Raw genomic sequence first — 18,925 nt, 5'->3', positions numbered from 1 at the left:
GTATCGATTATTATTTATGACGAATGTCGATTTAAATCGAAAAGCACCTTTTGTCGTAACCCCATTGACTTCATTATTAGAGTGCTTAAAAAATCTTAGTCAAAATGTCACATCAGACCGGAATACGTGGTAATTATACGTAAAAATATATACATCAATTTCGAATGCATTTACAATGAAAATACATGTGTAGAACACAGTAGGTTGAAATACAAGTAATTGCTGTATTATATGTGGAAATAGTACCTGATAATTTTATTTCTTTTCTAGCCAATGATGCTCTCAAAAAATTCTTCGGAAAATGTCGTGGTGGAAATATTCGAGTATTTAAAGTGTCTATTGCCAATGGTGAGTATAATATACGGCTTCAAGAGCAAGGAGACCTTCTAATTGAATAGTTGAATCAGAAGCAATTACAAATTACACCTATCTGCTTACAAATTTGTGCTTAGAGTTTCGAGTTCAAAGAATCAATTCATATGTAAATAAATTATTGTGAACTGTATGTATGCTATACCGGGAGTCCTACATATTTCAACGGTATTACTGGGGGTGATACGTACTGGACTATCAGTATTATTCGCTTATTGGAAATGCCTAGTCTTTCACCAACTGCTGGTAACTAGGCATTACCCTAGATCATATATGATCTAGGGCATTACTATGCGAAGGTGGTGAACTGTAAGGAATATCTCCGTCTTTGTCTTATTAATCCACTTTTATATTATCTACTTATTAGTCTAGATTTCTTGTAAAAGGAAATGGTCCAAAACTGATATAAGACTTAGTCAGGAAGCAGTTAATAGATACAGTTGTTTCTCACTTGTGTACATTTATTGTTGGTTAATATACGGCTAATCTAGCACTGAGTTCCCTTCGTACTCTGCTTATGACCTTGCATATACGAATCTGTGAGTTAGAAAATAAAAAACCTTATAAATTCCAAAATCACTGGAACTCTCTTAGTGCTAGTTTCACTGAGTAGTTCCTGTGATTTCGGAAGTGAAAATCGTTGAATTTATAAGGGATTTTTTGTGGTGATACAAATGCAAGGCATAAGTTAACAAAAACTTAAACTACCCAAACCTAACCTATTACAGATTCGTATAGCTGTGCTAAGTTAGCCCACATTCTTCATTTCAGTTCATAAAAGTTTTCATTTGGTTTGTTCCTAATGATTAGCATTTCATAGAAATAAGAAAAATAAATTGAGTTACCTATGCCTACATGAAATTTTGTCTTGCAGAGGAACTCATATTATCCTCGTTTAAGGAAGCAGTTGGAACATGGGAAGAGGATTACGATAATGTGGTCACTCCACTGATCGAAGATGAACAACCATCGTACATTTTGTACAGGTAAATTAATATTTTTTTTTAGATAATATAGCTATAAGTTCGAGTCAAAAATGAAAGAAGACATTCGTTTCAATATATAGTGCACTTTTACGTTATGTAGAAACTTGCAAGCAGGACAATATTCTAGTCCTCTTGATGCTTTATAAACTCTGCAGAAAAGTTGGTAAGATCGGTTTGTTGTTAATGCTTTAAAAACAGTACCGGTACTCATCCATTTCATAATAATTGCCTGCAACAGGTGTAACTAAAATCTTCTCAAATTATATTTACATATCTTGGGGACTCGTGAGAGAAATTTATTTCCTAACAGTAATGCTTTTCAATTCACCTGAAGTGCGAGAATATACTTTCTCACTTCCTCCTTTAAATTTTCCATGAAGTACGAACCACGTGATATGAGTTCTGGTAAGTTAAAAGACTTTTCAGGGCTCTCATACTTCTTGCCATACCTAGTGGACACTATTTCAGTTCTTTTTCATTTGAAATAGAATAAAAGGAACACGACTAAGAGGACGCCCCCAAAACACTTGGATAGCAAAATTGATAGAAGATGCAGGATGCATCAACCATCAACATTTGAAACAAAAGGCCAATGACAGGGATGCAAGGAGAGCACTCTACATGGGAACGAAAACTAGTCTCAGGACTGAAGCACCAATCAACCAAGGCTAGAAACATTTTGTTTAATTTGCAGTTCTACATACGTGAATTTTTGTTGGGAATAAATATAATGGAACATTTCCAATAAAATTTTCTAAATATTTTCTCCAATAACTCAGTTTGCACAAAAATATCCTATCTAAATAATAATTGCTGTCCAGAAGTGTATTATACTCTCGATAAGATCACACTCAACTATTTGTCAGCAACTAAACAACTTGTTTTTTACACATATGACTCAAGACATCTGAATTTGAAGCATAGGACTATGTAACTTAATCATGCGCCAGTTTCCCTTAGAAATATGATTCAGCAGATCTTGTGATTTTTGTGGTGGATAACACGGCTGTATGACATTTTCACCGAATATTTGTGTTCCTTACCATTTATCTTACAGCATTGCTCCATCATCGTCAAATCACTGTCTATAGTTTTTTTAAAGACAATTAAATAAAATGTATCAAGTCTCACAAAGGACAGCCGGAGAAGGTGGACTCCGAGAAGTAGAGCATATATGAGCCTACTGTCACATAGGTATTACAAAACCAAATACAAGTTAGACAGTATAAATATTGTTGGCTTAATGGTTGGGGCACGAAGAACTATTATCAAATTTTTGACGCAGCTTTTGACTTCACAAGAACTACAGAAGTCATATTTCTTAGATATTGCGATTGCTGCATTTAAGGGGTCTATTTCGATATTAAGAAATAATATCTTTGGCAGTAATTATAAATTTTAATGTTTTTGTATAAAAGAAAATCATACTCTTTCATAGCTGTTACTTTTTGCACATTCTTTTATATATTAGAGCTATAATTGTAATTTTACATTAGACCTTTGTTATTTTATTATAAATTTTCAAACTGTTTATATCACCTTGTCCATGTGGCAGCCTTCTAATGAGGGAAGTTTTGTAAATTAAATTAATTTTAAACACATCTGATAATCTTAATTTTATATTGAAGGTTGGATTCCAAAAACACATCAGGATATGAATGGTTGTTGATTAGCTGGTCGCCAGACAACTCTGCAGTACGTCAGAAGATGTTATATGCATCCACAAAAGCAACCTTAAAACAGGAGTTTGGTAGCGGACAGATAAAGGAGGAGATACACGCAACCACATTGGTAACACATGCATATTGTTTAGTTTTCGGGTACCGTATTTGAAGTTTTTTGCAGAGGGAATAATCTCCACTATTTTAAAATGTCCTCTCCTGCAAAATAAAATAACTGAAGAGCTTCATGTTTATATTACGTCTTATCTAGTTGCTGAGGCTAATTTACTCCTTGTCAAATTCTGTACTTTCAGGAGTATTGGCCTCATTGGTCTAGTGCAGTGGTAGTCAATCTTTTTCTTTTTTGCTAGTGCACTCCCAAAATACATTTTTTACCTTCATACCCCGAAACTGCATTGCAATTATATAAGTAACAAAAGACTATGATTGATGTTGTATGCAAAATAAATTATGACGACGATGATCTTGATTATGATGATGATGATTATTATTATTATTATTATTATTATTATTATTATTATTATTATTATTATTATTATTCATACAATAGTTATTGATGCAATAATAATAGTAATGAATTATGTAAAATGATACTGTAGCAAGGAAAAACAAGAGTTGATATTGTGAAATAAAATAGTAAACTGCAATAATTATCAACAAGTATAATAAAATAAATATATCGCTCATTTGCGATAAGAGTGACACAACTCAAAAAGTGGTAATTTTACAGGAGAAGCATTTTAAAATTATCATATTCTTAAAAATCAAATTGTAGGAACATGGTTTTTCCAAACGGGATGCAATTTTGCACATGTATTATATTTCTAGTGTTGTAGCGTATAGTACCATAATTATTATTTAATTTCAATAATTTGAACAATTATTTTAAGTTGTGTCGTTCTTTTTTTAAATAAATATGTGTCCGTTTTTAGTCATGATAGTGAGAATATTTACCTGACATACAATAATTGTACAATTATCGCAATTGTACAATAACTGCACAATTATTGTGTTTGTAGATTTTTCGATAAAGTAATGCAATGGATTAATTTATTGGCATGTCATTACACAATAATATTTTAAGGATGCTCTGTGACATTCATTAATAAATTTAAATTTTAACAAAGATATTATTGTAGTGACAAACGAATGTAATAACTTTTTATGAAAATAATAATTTATAATTAACTGTATAATTTAAAGACTATTTTTAAATACACGACTATGAATTATATTAGAAAAAATAATATAATAGCAACAATCTAGATTGAGAAAGCATCATACAAAATCTAAAATTCTTTACACAAAATTATTTTAGAAATAAATTGCCCAGTAAATAAGAACTACAGCACAACACTTTGAATACAGTTCACAACACCTGTCTACACTTTCAGAGATTCAAAGAATTCTTTATAGAAGTTTGGAATGTGATTCGGTTTAATCAGATCTAGTAAATCTGCCTTTTTCCTCTCACTTATACCTATTTTTTCATTATAAACTTGTGGCAATTCTGGAATCTCGGTTTTGGTTTTACTTCTTGAAGAACATTTTTTTAGCTGTACTTCTTGAAATTCTTCGTCGAAATAGAATGTTTGGAGAAAAATGACAATGGATGACTTCGATGCACTGTCAAAACCTTTACTTCGTTGATTTTCCTTGTGTTCCTGAAGTAATTTGCGTTCTTGTAACTTGTTCCTACATTCTTGATATTGAAAAAGTCCTTTTGGGATATTTCTTTAGTTTTGTAGGTCCGTCCTGTTTTCTTTGCAGCTTTAACAATAGAAACAAAATGATGTGGAGTGTAAATCGGACCACTTTTGGACACGCCTTTTACTTCGCTCTCGATATTGAAATGGCACTATCGTCTTCGTCTTGAGTGTGTCCAGTTATCAACAATTTATGGATAATGGATTTCAGATTTAGAATTTGGATACAGTGAACATGTACAGATGGATCATGAACCTTAGAACAGAAGTCGTCAGCAATGATCAGTATAGAAAATTATGTTTATGTCTTCAGCCGAAATTTTTTATTTTTCTTCAAGAAGTTAAGTACACAGATACCTATTTCATTGACACCTCTTTCTGCTTCTCTCACATGCCAAATGAAACAGGTGACATCAGTTGTTTTCAAGTAAAAAATGTTAAATTAAAAACATTCTATTTAGAATCTGCATCAGCATCATTTACACTAGCCTGCTCACTTTCTGTAAATAACAGGCAGATCATTATTCATGTTACATATTTTAAACTTCTTTCATTTACAGGGTCACTGTTATTTCTTTTAAATTTTTAATCAAGGCATTAATACTAATCATCTTGATAAAATCTGCGGTATATTATTGAACAAACTTTCGAGTTGTGCTTAAATAACCGGCTGCCAGACATCATTTTCTAAAAATGTTTGTTTTCACAGCTTTAGAATTAGATAGGAAAGTAATTGACTCATTTCCGTGTAAAAAAAATTACGAACCCTATTAAAAAATAAAGGTAAAACGTTATTATACTTTTCAAATAGACAGACATAACATTAAATAATTATTAAATTAAAATATTTTTAATCATAAATACCGTCACAATATTAAATATAAGCTTATTGATGATAAGGGAAGTTAAATAAGTATTTGTTACTTATCTAAAATAATGACACAACGCAGAATAATTCCTTGCCGCTGAAAAAGAATTATTCAATGAAAAGACACAACACAAATTCTGTCACTCTTCATGAAAAGATTTAAACATTTCAGTTTGAATGCTTCGTAACAACTAAAATTAAGTCTTTGTTGTTGTAATGATTTTGTTAGATTAAAACAATTTAATAAAGACACATATGCCATCTGGGGGAAAAATAATATAATCATGTATTTGTCGTTATTCACGATAAAAATAAACTGCTTTCGGAGTTCATTTTTGTAAGAATCTCAAAAATGAAAAATTTTGAATTGTGCCTCTCTTATCGCAAATGAGCGATATGTCAGCATTTTTACATACTTAGTGGGATGCGTACCCCTTTGCAGGTTGAAACCTGGCCAAGGGCAATAAAATCATTAGTAGCCTGCAATTTCTTTTGGAAGGGAAGTAAAGTTAAGAGTTCCATGTCATAGATATACAGTAGTTACTACGTAAAGAACTCAGCCATTTCTCATGTTGAATTCTGCAGGAAGAATAATGGTCCCTTATCAGTGACCTAAGTGTACTCCCCATAATGAGTCTGTCCAGTGTCAAAACATTTTTTATACATATTCCTGCCCTGGATTTATGATGTGAAGTAATTGATATTTTGAGGTTTAATGAAACACAATATTACATGCCAGATAGTCTCTCCTTCTCATAAAGTTTGTATTCACATTTTCTATTGTAGAATCTCGCTTGTGTAAGTGTTTTCTGGGAGGAAATTTCTCATCAATAAGATTAATACAGATCTCAGTTCGGCCCTTTTCGAGCAAAGACCTGCCTAAGTTTAGTGATATTTACAGGATTTTCTTAGTCATTTTACTATAATATATAAGACTTGTCATTCTCAGTTTAAACCATACTTGCAATTAGATCCGAAGTTTGCAGATTCAAACCTGACCTAGACCATGAAATTTAAGGGGCAATAAAATTCTTTATCATTGCTTTCTGTAGGAGGAAAGTAAAGCCGGAGAAACCAGTTATCAGATTTATGGCATGTAAAAACTTTGTTCTTGCTTGAAAAGCCTCCAGGCAAATGTTTACAGGTCAGCTGTTTCTCCTATCTTGTGACTCCATAGAGGTCTTAACAGACAACGCAGGTATCGAAATAGAAATATGAGGATGGATACAAAAAGCCAACATGGCTATAATGTATCCAGGACTGAAGGATCCTCAAAGCAAAAGGGGGGAAAATAAAGTTAGACTGAATGTCGTTTTCATACAATTCATACAATATTAGATAGTGTCAAGACTAGCTTGATATAGGGAGCATGTATGCACCTGGGAACAGAGCGATCTGGCGGGGTTTCATTCAAAAACTCCGGTGATGTTGCGTATAGTGAGTACTATGCTAGACAGGGTGGAGGGCTTCCTTCTTTCAAGTATCAAATCTGTATTGTGAATATTATTATGTATTTGTGTAATGAAAGTTACAATTAATGTGGGTTTGAGCATATTGACTACACTGATAGCCACAAGTCAATAGTGGAAAGAGCACAGAAATTAAATGAGAGTTTCCCTGAAATGTATTCCTCATTAACAGGATTGGAATGTCTTTTCTCAGGGGTTATATATAATACATAAGATACAAACTTGGCTTTGTTCTACTCCTGATGGGTTGGTTCTAAGAATGAGGGATTTCTAAGGTTTTAGAAATAAAGTGTCCAACTTCGTGCAAGGACAGGCTATTATTGAACCTTCCAGTAACGTGAATATTAAATACTTTGAGGCTGAAACATAGCCACGTCTATTGTAGAGTCAGATATTATTATTATTATTATTATTATTATTATTATTATTATTATTATTATTATTATTATTATATTATTAATTGTATGACACAGAACTTACGGAGGTGAATTTGTTTGTATATTCACCATTCGGTTATGTTGTTATTGTAAAGTACAATGGTCCCTTTCTTGAAACATCCATTTCATTGTTAGAGGACTTTCGTTTTGGTCACTTTGCTTATTACAGCAACAGACTAAAATATAAAATAATTACTATAATTGCTAAATTAACAATGTAAGAAATATGAAGAGAAAAGTTCAAAAGAAGATAATTAAAAATTTTAAGTCTAAATTATCTGAGCATTTTTCAGTTATTATATATCACCTGTAAAGTAATTTATGTTTACAGTTTGCACTCTTCCAAATGTTAAAAATACATAACTTACTTTTTAAAAGTGATGTAGGCTACTAAAACTATTGAAAATAAAATTACACTTGAATACATGTCAGCAGTATGAAATTAACAGCATCTTGGCTCACTTAATAACCTTTACCGCCATAAGTACCATTTTATGTCTTTATTACGGGTGTCAATAAATTTACCAGCACAAACAACATAAATAATGTCATTGGCATATTAAAACCTATCTTTTTGAAATATTTTTCAACATTTTGAAAATCTTCACCCTCTGTATGCATCTTTCAAAATGAATACACACGCACACTTGCTCTACCTTGAGTTTGTAACACTTCATTTTCAGTAAATCTCTGATTATGAAGAAAGGATGCATAATTTACTAATGATGTAATGAATGAGGTAACTGTATGTTAATGCCTGGGAACTCTTTGTCCACTAGTATGCCATATTTATCACTCAGAATATTCACACTAAAGTTAAAAGTATCGGATTGGTGCATAAGTTCGTAACGTAAATAAATACTTGGTTGCTATGGAAATATGGACAGCAGATGAATGAAAGTACAGAAAAAAGCTACGAACTTATGCACCAATCCAGTAAATTGTAAAAAGTTGGTATTTGAAACTCAAATGCTGCTTGCACCATCTTATCTTCTTTTCCATTAAAATTTTGCACAACACAATCAAACATTATCATTAGGAGGAGATCCTTACTTGAATGTTTAATTTAATTCTTTTTATCAGTCTTACAAATCACAAGATTTCAGATTATGGTTTTGGCTTTCTCAAAATATAAATGACACAATATGATGTATGATTTTCAATATTATTCGACTTTCTCCAAAAAAATGGCAAAATAAGAAAACATTTAATTTATTGTTTCCACAGAGTTTCATCTGCACCACAATAAATAAATAAATAAATAAATAATTATTATTATCATTATCATCATCTCATCAGCAGCATCAACATCTTCATTATTATGGGAATATTCTAGTGTAATTGAGTCACATTTTACATGGAGAAAGTAAACAACCTAATCTAACATGATGTAATGCATGTTTGATTTGGGCTATAATTAATATAATACTTATATTATTATTTAATTATTAGTCAATCAATCATCAACCACCCCACGATTTTAATTTCCCCCATAAAACATTTAAATAAGCATTGCATAAAGGAAATAATTTATTTTTCTCACTGCTACATGCACTTCCTCCATCTGTCTGTTTCTCATGAACGATGAGGAAAGTACAGTATGTGCCAAAACAAACAATACTGAAACGATCGCTCATCTGCTGTCCATGTTTCCCTAGCAACCAAATATTTATTTTGTATGATAGTTTAACATATTGTATCAGTGTTGGGGTTAATGCTGCAATTATAGCTCTCACAACAGAGGAGAAGGTGTTTATCAAGCATTATTTCCAGTTATATTGAGTGGGGCGTGTCAGAATGGGCCGAGCTTGCACCATGTTAAAGAGCAGTACCAGGAGCAATTTAACAATGCAGCACCAAATAACAGAACAATGTTAGCTATCGTCGAGAAGTTCCATTCTACGCAATCAGTCTTATCTTGTCTTGCATGTTATAGTGACTTATCTTGATTTTCAGAGTGTGTTTGTAATTTCAATACTCCGTATGACCTGAAATAATGTTCGACAGTAAACACCTCCTCCGTTGTGAAAACCATAATGGCAAGAAATCAACACAACACTGAATTCACAATTTGGCAAACTATTATACACAATAAATAAATACTTCGTTGCTAGCAAAACATGGACAGCAGATGAGCGATAATTTCAGTAGTTTGTTTTGGCGCATACCATAATTAAATTTAATTCCATTTCTTTCATTGTTTTATGCTGTATTGCGCAATTCACTACGCAACAATTTCGTCGTGATTTAGGTATTTTTACATATTATTAGTGTATGTGTATACAGATGACTCCACTGCCTGGTATGCCAGTTCATGGATGCAGTCACCAAAGTTTTGCCATTTTATTTCACAATAGGTGCTGATAGCAACCGTGCATGCTCCCTATAGTACATCTAAGTAAAGATTAATTTCCTTAATGGGACTAAGTAATGACTGCGATATATTATTTAGTGCTTCACAGGAACCAGTGAAACATTAGAGATAATTCCAGTTGCATTCTTTAAATTCCCAGAAACTTCATCCAGAACTTAACCACTGTGAAAGTTTCAGAAGTTCTTCATCTGAATACTTAATGTTTCTTACGGAATTGTGCAGGATGACGTGACCTTAAGTGGTTTTCGCCGGCATAAGCGAGCTGCAGGGGCTCCAGCTCCTCTTACATCAGCAGAGGAAGAGCTTGCAGAGCTTCGACGCACTGAAGTCAATGTCGGTGTCAGTATTGACTCCAGACACCAGACACTTTCTGGTGTTGCATTCCCTTTAACTGACAATGCTTGGAAAGCAATAGAAGCACTAGCACTCCACAAGTATGACTATGTGCAACTAAGAATAGGTAATTAAATTTGCAATCAAATTCGTTTCTAATCTTCTTATATTTGAGATTAATTTGTATAAGACCTATAACTATGGAATTCAATTTCACATATGGTATTAATGTGTATTATGAGTCCCTCTCCCTTAACTTGCCAGTATTTGCCCCAACTATACGAACATGCATATAGTTATTGCTAATTCCGAGAAATGTAGATTACTTAGTTTGTCAGAGGGTATCCAGAGTGCACCACAGGTGGTGGATCTACATTACATTCGTAATGAATGGTGGAGAATTGTTGGGATGTTACAGGATAACCAAAGTACCTGGAGAAAACACCTGTGTTGCCTGAACCACTAGCGTTTCCTAACACAAGTTATACATTCAGGATTTGAAGCTGAGCCCCCAGCTCACTCGCACTGAGCCACCATGGCAGTTAATGTGTATGAGTTGTGTCATTTCATTTTATATAGAGGGGAGAGGAATTACAGTACATTTCACAAAGTGGCTGCTAATTTTAATAAGTATTAAGAAGCTGTAGGATTGTAGTATAGTGTGGAAGGGAAGTTGTTCTGCACTGGAGAGAGCAGAGTGTACGCTCTAGCAACAGTAGTTATGTTGATAGCAAGAACTCTCACGTGTAACAACAGCATACACTTAGCTACATATAACTCTCATTGGAAAAACTGTCAATGACTTGGCCTGGGGGCTGCTTCCAATTGAAATACTTTCTCTAACGGCAGATTGTCACTTGCCTTAGTGTGGAGAGACTTTCCTTTCACACTGTATTTGCAGTATTCATGACTTGAGATAGTTGCAAACAAGAATAAAATATATTATGTTCCCTAAACCACTGGTCTGTTGTTGTTGAATTATTGTTATGCTACTATTATGAGTTCAGACAACATTTCTTCAGAAATATATTAATTTACCGTAAAGCCACCAATCCAACAATAATATATTCCAAACGACAGTCAGAAGAATAGTAGATTTTTTTCTTCTTCTCCTTCCCATGGTCTTCCAATTGAAAACATCTAGTACATTTGGAACCTACCATCCCAATACAATTTAGCTAAATCAGCTGCCTGTTATTTTATGGTGTTGAGTTTCTTTCAGGTGAGAAGATGATTAGCATTCATTTCTTATCTTGGCTGTCTACATAGTGTGCATTCTTCTGCTGTAAAAGATGAGAATGCTGAACAGTCATGGTATGTTTTCAATTTAAATGCAACCACTACTTCTTTCCGTGGTTTATGATTGTTAAAAACCCACTCTTCTTATATCCTGGCACACTGTATGTCGGTTGTGTTCGTAATTTTGCAGATCCGTTTTCTTTAGGAGTCTTTATTTCTTGAGCAATAATAGCAACATTCGTTTAGAGATATTCCAGGTGGTAATGTTGTTATTGTTGTTGTTTTCTAATGTCAGGCGTTTGACAATAAAGTCATTTGACCTCTTGCACTCCAATATTTTTCAAAGACATTATCATGGCCAGCCACTGAAGCACAGATTTTGAGGTGTTCCGAATACATTTCTTGGTTTGAGTTGCACAATGGACAGTTAGGGGACTGATATATTCCAATTCTATGCAGGTGTTTAGCCAAACAATCATGGCCTGTTGCCAATCTAAATGCAGCTACAGACGATTTTCGTGGTAAATCGGGAATTAACCTCTTCCCTTACTATTTATTTTAGCAGTCTTGTGAAAAAAAGTGTCATATTTTTTTATTTTCGTAAAGAGGTCATTTAATATTGCAGAATCACTGTACATCACTAATTTTCTTACATACTTAAAAAATCACTATGAAGTAGACAATGGGACTCAAACGAGTTAACTTGGGTTAATAAATTTTGACACATGTTAGCAACCCGAGTTAACTCGGGATAATAAGGGAAGTGGTTAACTGTGGATTTTGATGCAGAGAGTTCCATTTTTTTTCCGTTGAGATTGTGTTATCAAATTGTGTTTGTTGAAGTCTAAGTATGTAGATTTAATAAATCTTTTCACAGAGTAATACGTAGATTTAGTAACAGGTCTGTAAGTAGCAGTGCTGCCCTTCTTTGCTAAAGTATCCGCTAGGCACCTTACTCTGTATATGATAAGTGATAACCAGGCAGCGCATTTTTGTTCCCAAACAAGTTAGGAAAGTTATCGGCTAGTATAACCTGGAGTTTTATGGTTCAAACTCTGACCCTAAATGCTTATGTCAGGATGCTATGAAAGGTATACCTAGTTCGGTAAATAATAATAATAATAATAATAATAATAATAATAATAATAATAATGGAGCATGACAGCTGTAAATGGGATTGCTACTAAATTCAAATGGTCTGTCCTGCTACTTTTTAACCACATAAACGCACTAACACTGCGAAACTAGCGTTCTACGAAATATTAGTGCTATATATGACAGAATACATAATTAGATCAATAATAATACTGAACTAGTACCTATAAACAACATAATATAATATTATAGAACATAATAGTAAACATGATACACTTAACTAAAGGAAATAATAAAGAAATATTGCTATCAAAAAGTGTATACTTTACAGATTACATTAAATTAAGCTCTAGTGACATCGGAATGGAATTAACTGTGTTCACAGACGAGCCCACTTACAAATTAATTTAAAAAATACAGATCAAAATGAAATACAACACAACATAGATTGATAAATTAAAATACGTTAACACAAAAGTCTGAATGAAAATGCAACTTACTCGGTATTAGAATCAGATCACAATGTAGTCGTAACTTGACGTTTTACATAAACAACATTGACAATGGAGCACCTATATTGTACTATGATTCATAGTCTACGCGTACCTGCTCGCAATTTACGTGACGTAATAGATGTACCAGAAGAAATTACTTGATCCGCTGTACATTTGGGAACAAAAATACACTGGCTGGTGATAACATATCAGAATAATATAACCTTTGGTACAGACAGTTTGCGTACTGAATCATAGACGGAAGTAGTCTTCTTTTGTCAAGTTTCTAATCATAACCATTAGTTATGACCCTCAGACAAGCCCTATTGTGAGCTCACGTCACTTCCAAAACCCTATGTTTGACATTTAAGTTCCCAATCTATATTAATATTTTGCAAGACAGTTGTGTTCAGTAGCAACTTTAAACTTTGTAAGAACTAATCTATGGTAATCAAAAAATAATCTGATTGTAGTGAGGCTATGCATGTCTGAGATTGCATTCATGTTGTCGAATAGAATGTCTTGTAAATAATTTTTTATTATGATCAATATTTTCAGACCTAAAGGAAGAGAAGATCCATTTAGCAGATGCTGCAAATGTTAGCATTGATAAATTATCACAAAAAATTCCTTCAGACTGTGCACGCTATCACCTCTACAACTTCAAGCATACCCATGAAGGAGACTACTTGGAAACTGTTGGTAAGCCACTTTGGCTAAAATTTATGAAACTCATTTTCCTCAATGTTTCCTTTGGTTGGTATATTTGTTTTGATCTTTTTTGGCTTCTTTTACCTAAATACTCGCACTATTATTATTATTATTATTATTATTATTATTATTATTATTATTATTATTATTATTATTATGCATTTAATTTGCATAAAACATAAAACATCTGTTCTCTTTCTCTGCAATTGGTTGTACGTATAATATGCTAATGTGTACAATAAATGGTAAAGTTTTGTTCTTACTGCAGTAGTACCATCAGTAGGGACATGAATTTTTAGCATCTATTTTTCTCAAAATTTGGCATTTATTTTTCTGAAATTAGCATCTATTTTTTTCCCCAGAGGAAACTTTGTGTATTCTACCTTTCATTTCTCAAAAGATTACATTGTGCACCGTTCAGCATTTTCCTCCTTCAAATTATATAGTCAACAGCACAATAATGTGATAAAACACGTTCACTGTCTACATTGTTTGTTGGTGTCTACAATACTTGCAAACAACATTCTGAAAATGCTTTATTCTCTTTTCTTAAAGCATTAAACACTTTCACTATGTCACATTTTTAATTTTTGACCTGGTATTCAAATAAGCTTCTTAAATGAATTGTATGCACTTCGAATTTCTTGTTTTGGTATACTCGAAAATCCTGGAAACATGTCAATATTTGATTTGTCAACATTGTTCAATAGAATTACATTCTTTGGGTAGAATGTATTCGCTTGACATTTTAAAGGACACATGTCACTATCAAGATAACTGGCATCAGCATGTGAGACAAATGTCTAGGACTAGAATCCCTTGTGCAATCCTGCATTAGCAACCTAGAGGCAGAGATCAAGTGGACGTCCAATGAACAGATGGGCTGGAAGCTTTTGTGGACTGTAATTGTCCTTCTGGGACTATAACCTGTATGGCTGATGATGATATTGATGATAATGATCAGGGAAAGGATTTATATGTAAATACATATTTACTTATAAAGCTAATATAATTTATATTTTGCATTATCTTTATGTTTCACAATGTGTAGGGTTGAAAAATCCTACTTTTATTTTCCATATTTTTCCATATTTTAGAGTTTAGTACATATTTTCGTTAATTTCCATATATTTTCCATATTTCATATAAAACAGTCCATATTATATTAGGTTTAACAATAAAACAAAACAAAATTCCATTAACTTTTAAAAATACATTTCAACAATAGAGATTTAAACACATGTTCAGTAATCCCTTTAACATCAGAGTTATTTGAAAATTAGCAGTCCTATCAACAATGGGAAAGTAAGTTACAAAACTGTATTAATTTAATTTAAAATTTTTAACAGACTTCAGTTGTGCAGCTCAACAGTTAAATGCCAGTCAGAGTACACATAGGTTCAGTTTTGTAAATCATACTATAAAGACGGTAAATATGCCAAAAGTACGTCATTCAGTCAATTTAAAATCAAAACTAACAAGTTACATTTCAGAATTTAAAGAAGATGGTTTATCAACTGACAATAAAATATTATTTTGTAATTTGTGTCAGTGTGCAGTATCATCTACACAAAAGTTCCTGGTGCAACAACACATTACAACTAGTAAACATCAGGCCAACAAACAACTAAATTCCAAGCAGAGACAATTGTTTTTAACACAACCAACAACATCGAATGTAAGATCTGAGTTTAACATCGACCTGTGCCGTTCTCTCATCTCTGCTGATATTCCTCTCTACAAACTAAAGAATAAGGTCTTCAGGGAATTCCTTGAAAAATATACTCAACATACAATCCCGGATGAGTCAACACTTAGGAAGACGTATGCTCCATCCATCTACGATGAGACAATACAGAAGATAAGAGATGAAATTAAAGATAGTTCAATTTGGGTTTCCATTGATGAGACTCCCGACAAAGAAGGTAGACTTGTTGGTAATGTAGTTATCGGTTTGTTAAGTGAACAATATTCTGAACGAATTCTTTTACATTGTGATGTTCTAGAAAAGTGCAATAACAAAACTATAGTTAAACTGTTCAACGAAGCTATGGGTATCCTGTGGCCAAAGGGTATTATGTACGATAATGTGTTATTCTTTATTAGCGATGCTGCCCCTTATATGGTCAAAGCTGGACAAGCATTATCTGTTGTATATCCTAAATTGACTCATTTTACTTGTGTGGCGCATGCATTTCATCGTGTGGCAGAAGTGGTCAGAGACAATTTCCCTAAAGTAGATTTGTTGATTTCATCAGTGAAAAAAGTATTTCTCAAAGCTCCCAGTAGAGTTAACGTGTTGAAAGAAATGTACCCTGAAATTCCATTGCCACCAAAGCCAATTTTAACTAGATGGGGTACATGGCTAGAAGCAGTTGAATATTATGCCGAACATATAGACTCTATTAACAATGTTCTCCTTGCATTGGACTCTGAAGATGCAGTCTCAATTGATACTGCGAAAACAGTTACCTGTGACATAAGTGTGAAGAATGACTTAGCTCACATTCAGCATACATTTTCATGCATCATAAAAACGCTCAAAAGTCTCCAAAATAGGCACCTTTCACTATCTGAAAGTTTTGAAATTATAAATAGTACTGTGGAACAACTGAATCGTGGTAGAGGTAAAGTTGCAGATGCAGTAAGAGCTAAGGTGGACACTGTACTTTCAAAAAACCCTGGATATGAAGAACTACAAAAGGTTGTTGCTGTGATGAGTGGTGAATCAACAGTGAAGATTAACTTGGACTTATCCCCAGCAGACATTGTGAAATTGAATTATGTACCAGTTACTTCTTGTGACGTCGAACGCTCTTTTAGTCAGTATAAATCTATCCTCAGAGACAATAGAAGAAGATTCACTTTTCAGCACTTGAAAGAAATGTTTGTAACCTATTGTTATGGTAACAGACAATAAAAATTGTGTTTTGTTGAAACTACATTGGAAGATAAGGTACGTCCATTATATTTTTTGTTTAGTTTGATTAAAATGTACCAATATTTAACGTACATAGTCATTTTTTTATAATTTTAAGTCCATATTTAATTCCATATTTTGGTAAAAATCCATATTTAATTCCATATTTTGGTAAAAATAACTACATATATATTTACATATTTCATATATTTTTAGTCCATATAAATCCGTTCCCTGATAATGATGATGTATTCGCTATAGCCTCGAAGTTTTTCGGCCAGGGTCCTTTTCTTCAAAATTGACTGTTTATTCTTTGCTGACTGAGCAACTTCGGAAAACACATCTTTGCATATAGCTTCATCCATTGGACTTAAAAAGTGCCTTTAATTTATATATACTATATATTTTGAGCTTTTCACTTGAAAAATAGTATTTTACTGATAAATCGCTATTAAATAGCATTTTTCTCGTGATTTCGCAATTTGATAGGAAATTCGCATTTTTTCGCACTTTCAATTCTGCTAGAAAATCATGCTAAGTCACCTTACAGATGAAAAATACTTTTTTCCTCACAATTAAAAAATTCGCGGATTTCGCAAATGCGAAATTTTCAGGTCCCTAACCATCAGTGATAGCTTGAGTTATTACCAGAGTCTGAAACTGATACGATGAATATCATTCTACAAGGATGAATCATCATTGTTCACGAACTGGGTTGTTCCAATTCATTGCATCTCTAAATTGATTGGACCATTTCATTAAGTTATCTAATGTAAAATGCTGATCATTATTTTTTGTATTTACTAGTGTTCATCTACTCGATGCCTGGCTATTCGTGCTCAATCAAGGAACGAATGCTGTATTCAAGTTGTAAAGCTCCTCTTCTAGAAACCATTGAAACCCAAATTGGCCTACCAATTATTAAGAAGGTAAGTTTATATCAGCACAAATGGAACGAAGAATAAATGCATACTGATTTGGATGCCACATTCTTCTTTTGCTCAAAATCCATTATTGCTGCAGAAATTTTACTTGTTAATTAAAAGTTACTTAGTTGCTAATGCTCTGGCATATTGGATATCATATTTCCCTTCTGGTGGCTTCCCAGTAATATATAACAAGGTGCTCCTCAGAAGTGCAGTTTTTGTCTATGGCCTTGCAATGTAATGAATGTTCTCTATTCATGGTGGAATCTGGAGTTTCACACAACACACAGTGTTGAGACGATGCAGGTGTGCTGGCAGACAATTATGTCTAGTCTATATTCTGAAAGGTGCTGTGGCAGTTTTCTGGGAGAATTGAGGTTCATATTCTGGTTGTGTACAAATGTTTTCCAGTATTTATTTTGACTTTTAAAGTCATATTCATTTCTAATCTCTTCAAGCATGAATTGTCCGATGAATTTAGAATTAGGTATCTGGTATAAATTGTAAAATTTTTATAATATACAATACAATAAGTGAAGATGTTTTGTCTTTTCTGAATCTATTATATACAAGTATACATTTTGTATTTGTTTTAATATTGTTTTTAGTTGGAAATTGATTGTGGTGAAGAATTAACTGAAGCATATTTACAAGATGAAATTCATCCTAAGAAGAATTTGCACCGTCCTAAATTTGCAAAGCCTAAGGGACCACCCAACAGAGGAGCCAAACGACTTACAAGACCTCATGAAAGCACAGAAAACTCTGTTAGAAACTAGTCATTGCTAAATGGGTGAATCTAAAGAGAGGTGGAAGTAAATGTCATGCAACGTAAGTCACAGATGCTGTGAAACATTTTATAAATTATTATGTAAATAAATTGGCTTTTCACATTCAGATTGCATCTTGTTTCATATTATTTGTTTTATGGTTACAAGCTTTAGTCTCCTTAAACTGGAGTACATATATATATATATATAAATATATATTTGAAGATTTTGTTGAGTTATATTTATAATATAGAAATCATATCACTTGTATGTCCTGATTCCTCTACTAAATTTTTATTTTAGCTGGTAACTTAAGTCAGTCCTAAAGTTAGTTTGCGTAATTTTTAATTATAAACACTTAAATCAAATTTATAAATTTTTAATATATTCTTATTTAATGCAAAATGACAGGCCTAAATACACGTTTTATTCTTTATAATTAAAGACCTATTATTATTGTAGTAATTATTTACCAGAAATTGCTACAACTTTGTTCCTACATGATCTACAGTTCTTCTTCCTAAATCCTTATAACAAAATACG

General features: G+C 32.7%; 1 protein-coding gene across 1 annotated transcript; it reads left to right on the top strand.

Annotated features, from left to right (window-relative positions):
• The first annotated feature begins 14 nt into the window (after window positions 1-14).
• twf (twinfilin actin binding protein) lies at window positions 15-18,511 on the top strand. Its single transcript, XM_069847191.1, has 8 exons — window positions 15-129; window positions 271-348; window positions 1,247-1,358; window positions 2,987-3,149; window positions 10,117-10,354; window positions 13,614-13,757; window positions 17,494-17,615; window positions 18,221-18,511. Exons 1-8 carry the CDS (start codon window positions 105-107, stop codon window positions 18,389-18,391), a joined length of 1,053 nt encoding a protein of 350 aa, XP_069703292.1. The 5' UTR covers window positions 15-104; the 3' UTR covers window positions 18,392-18,511.
• The last annotated feature ends 414 nt before the right edge of the window (window positions 18,512-18,925 follow it).

This window comes from Periplaneta americana, chromosome 15 (genome assembly GCF_040183065.1).
Source record: "Periplaneta americana isolate PAMFEO1 chromosome 15, P.americana_PAMFEO1_priV1, whole genome shotgun sequence".
Lineage (NCBI taxonomy): Eukaryota > Metazoa > Arthropoda > Insecta > Blattodea > Blattidae > Periplaneta > Periplaneta americana.
The sequence above is the reverse complement of the archived record's forward strand: the minus strand, read 5'-3'. Positions and strand labels throughout refer to the sequence as shown.

What these genes read in the sequence shown, in the direction of transcription:
- twf (XM_069847191.1), top strand. Translation starts at nt 105, where the DNA reads ATGTCACATCAGACCGGAATACGTG. An exon ending in CCATCGTACATTTTGTACAG is followed by an intron (nt 1,359 to 2,986) that starts GTAAATTAATAT and finishes TTTATATTGAAG; the next exon opens with GTTGGATTCCAAAAACACAT. An exon ending in CTATGTGCAACTAAGAATAG is followed by an intron (nt 10,355 to 13,613) that starts GTAATTAAATTT and finishes CAATATTTTCAG; the next exon opens with ACCTAAAGGAAGAGAAGATC.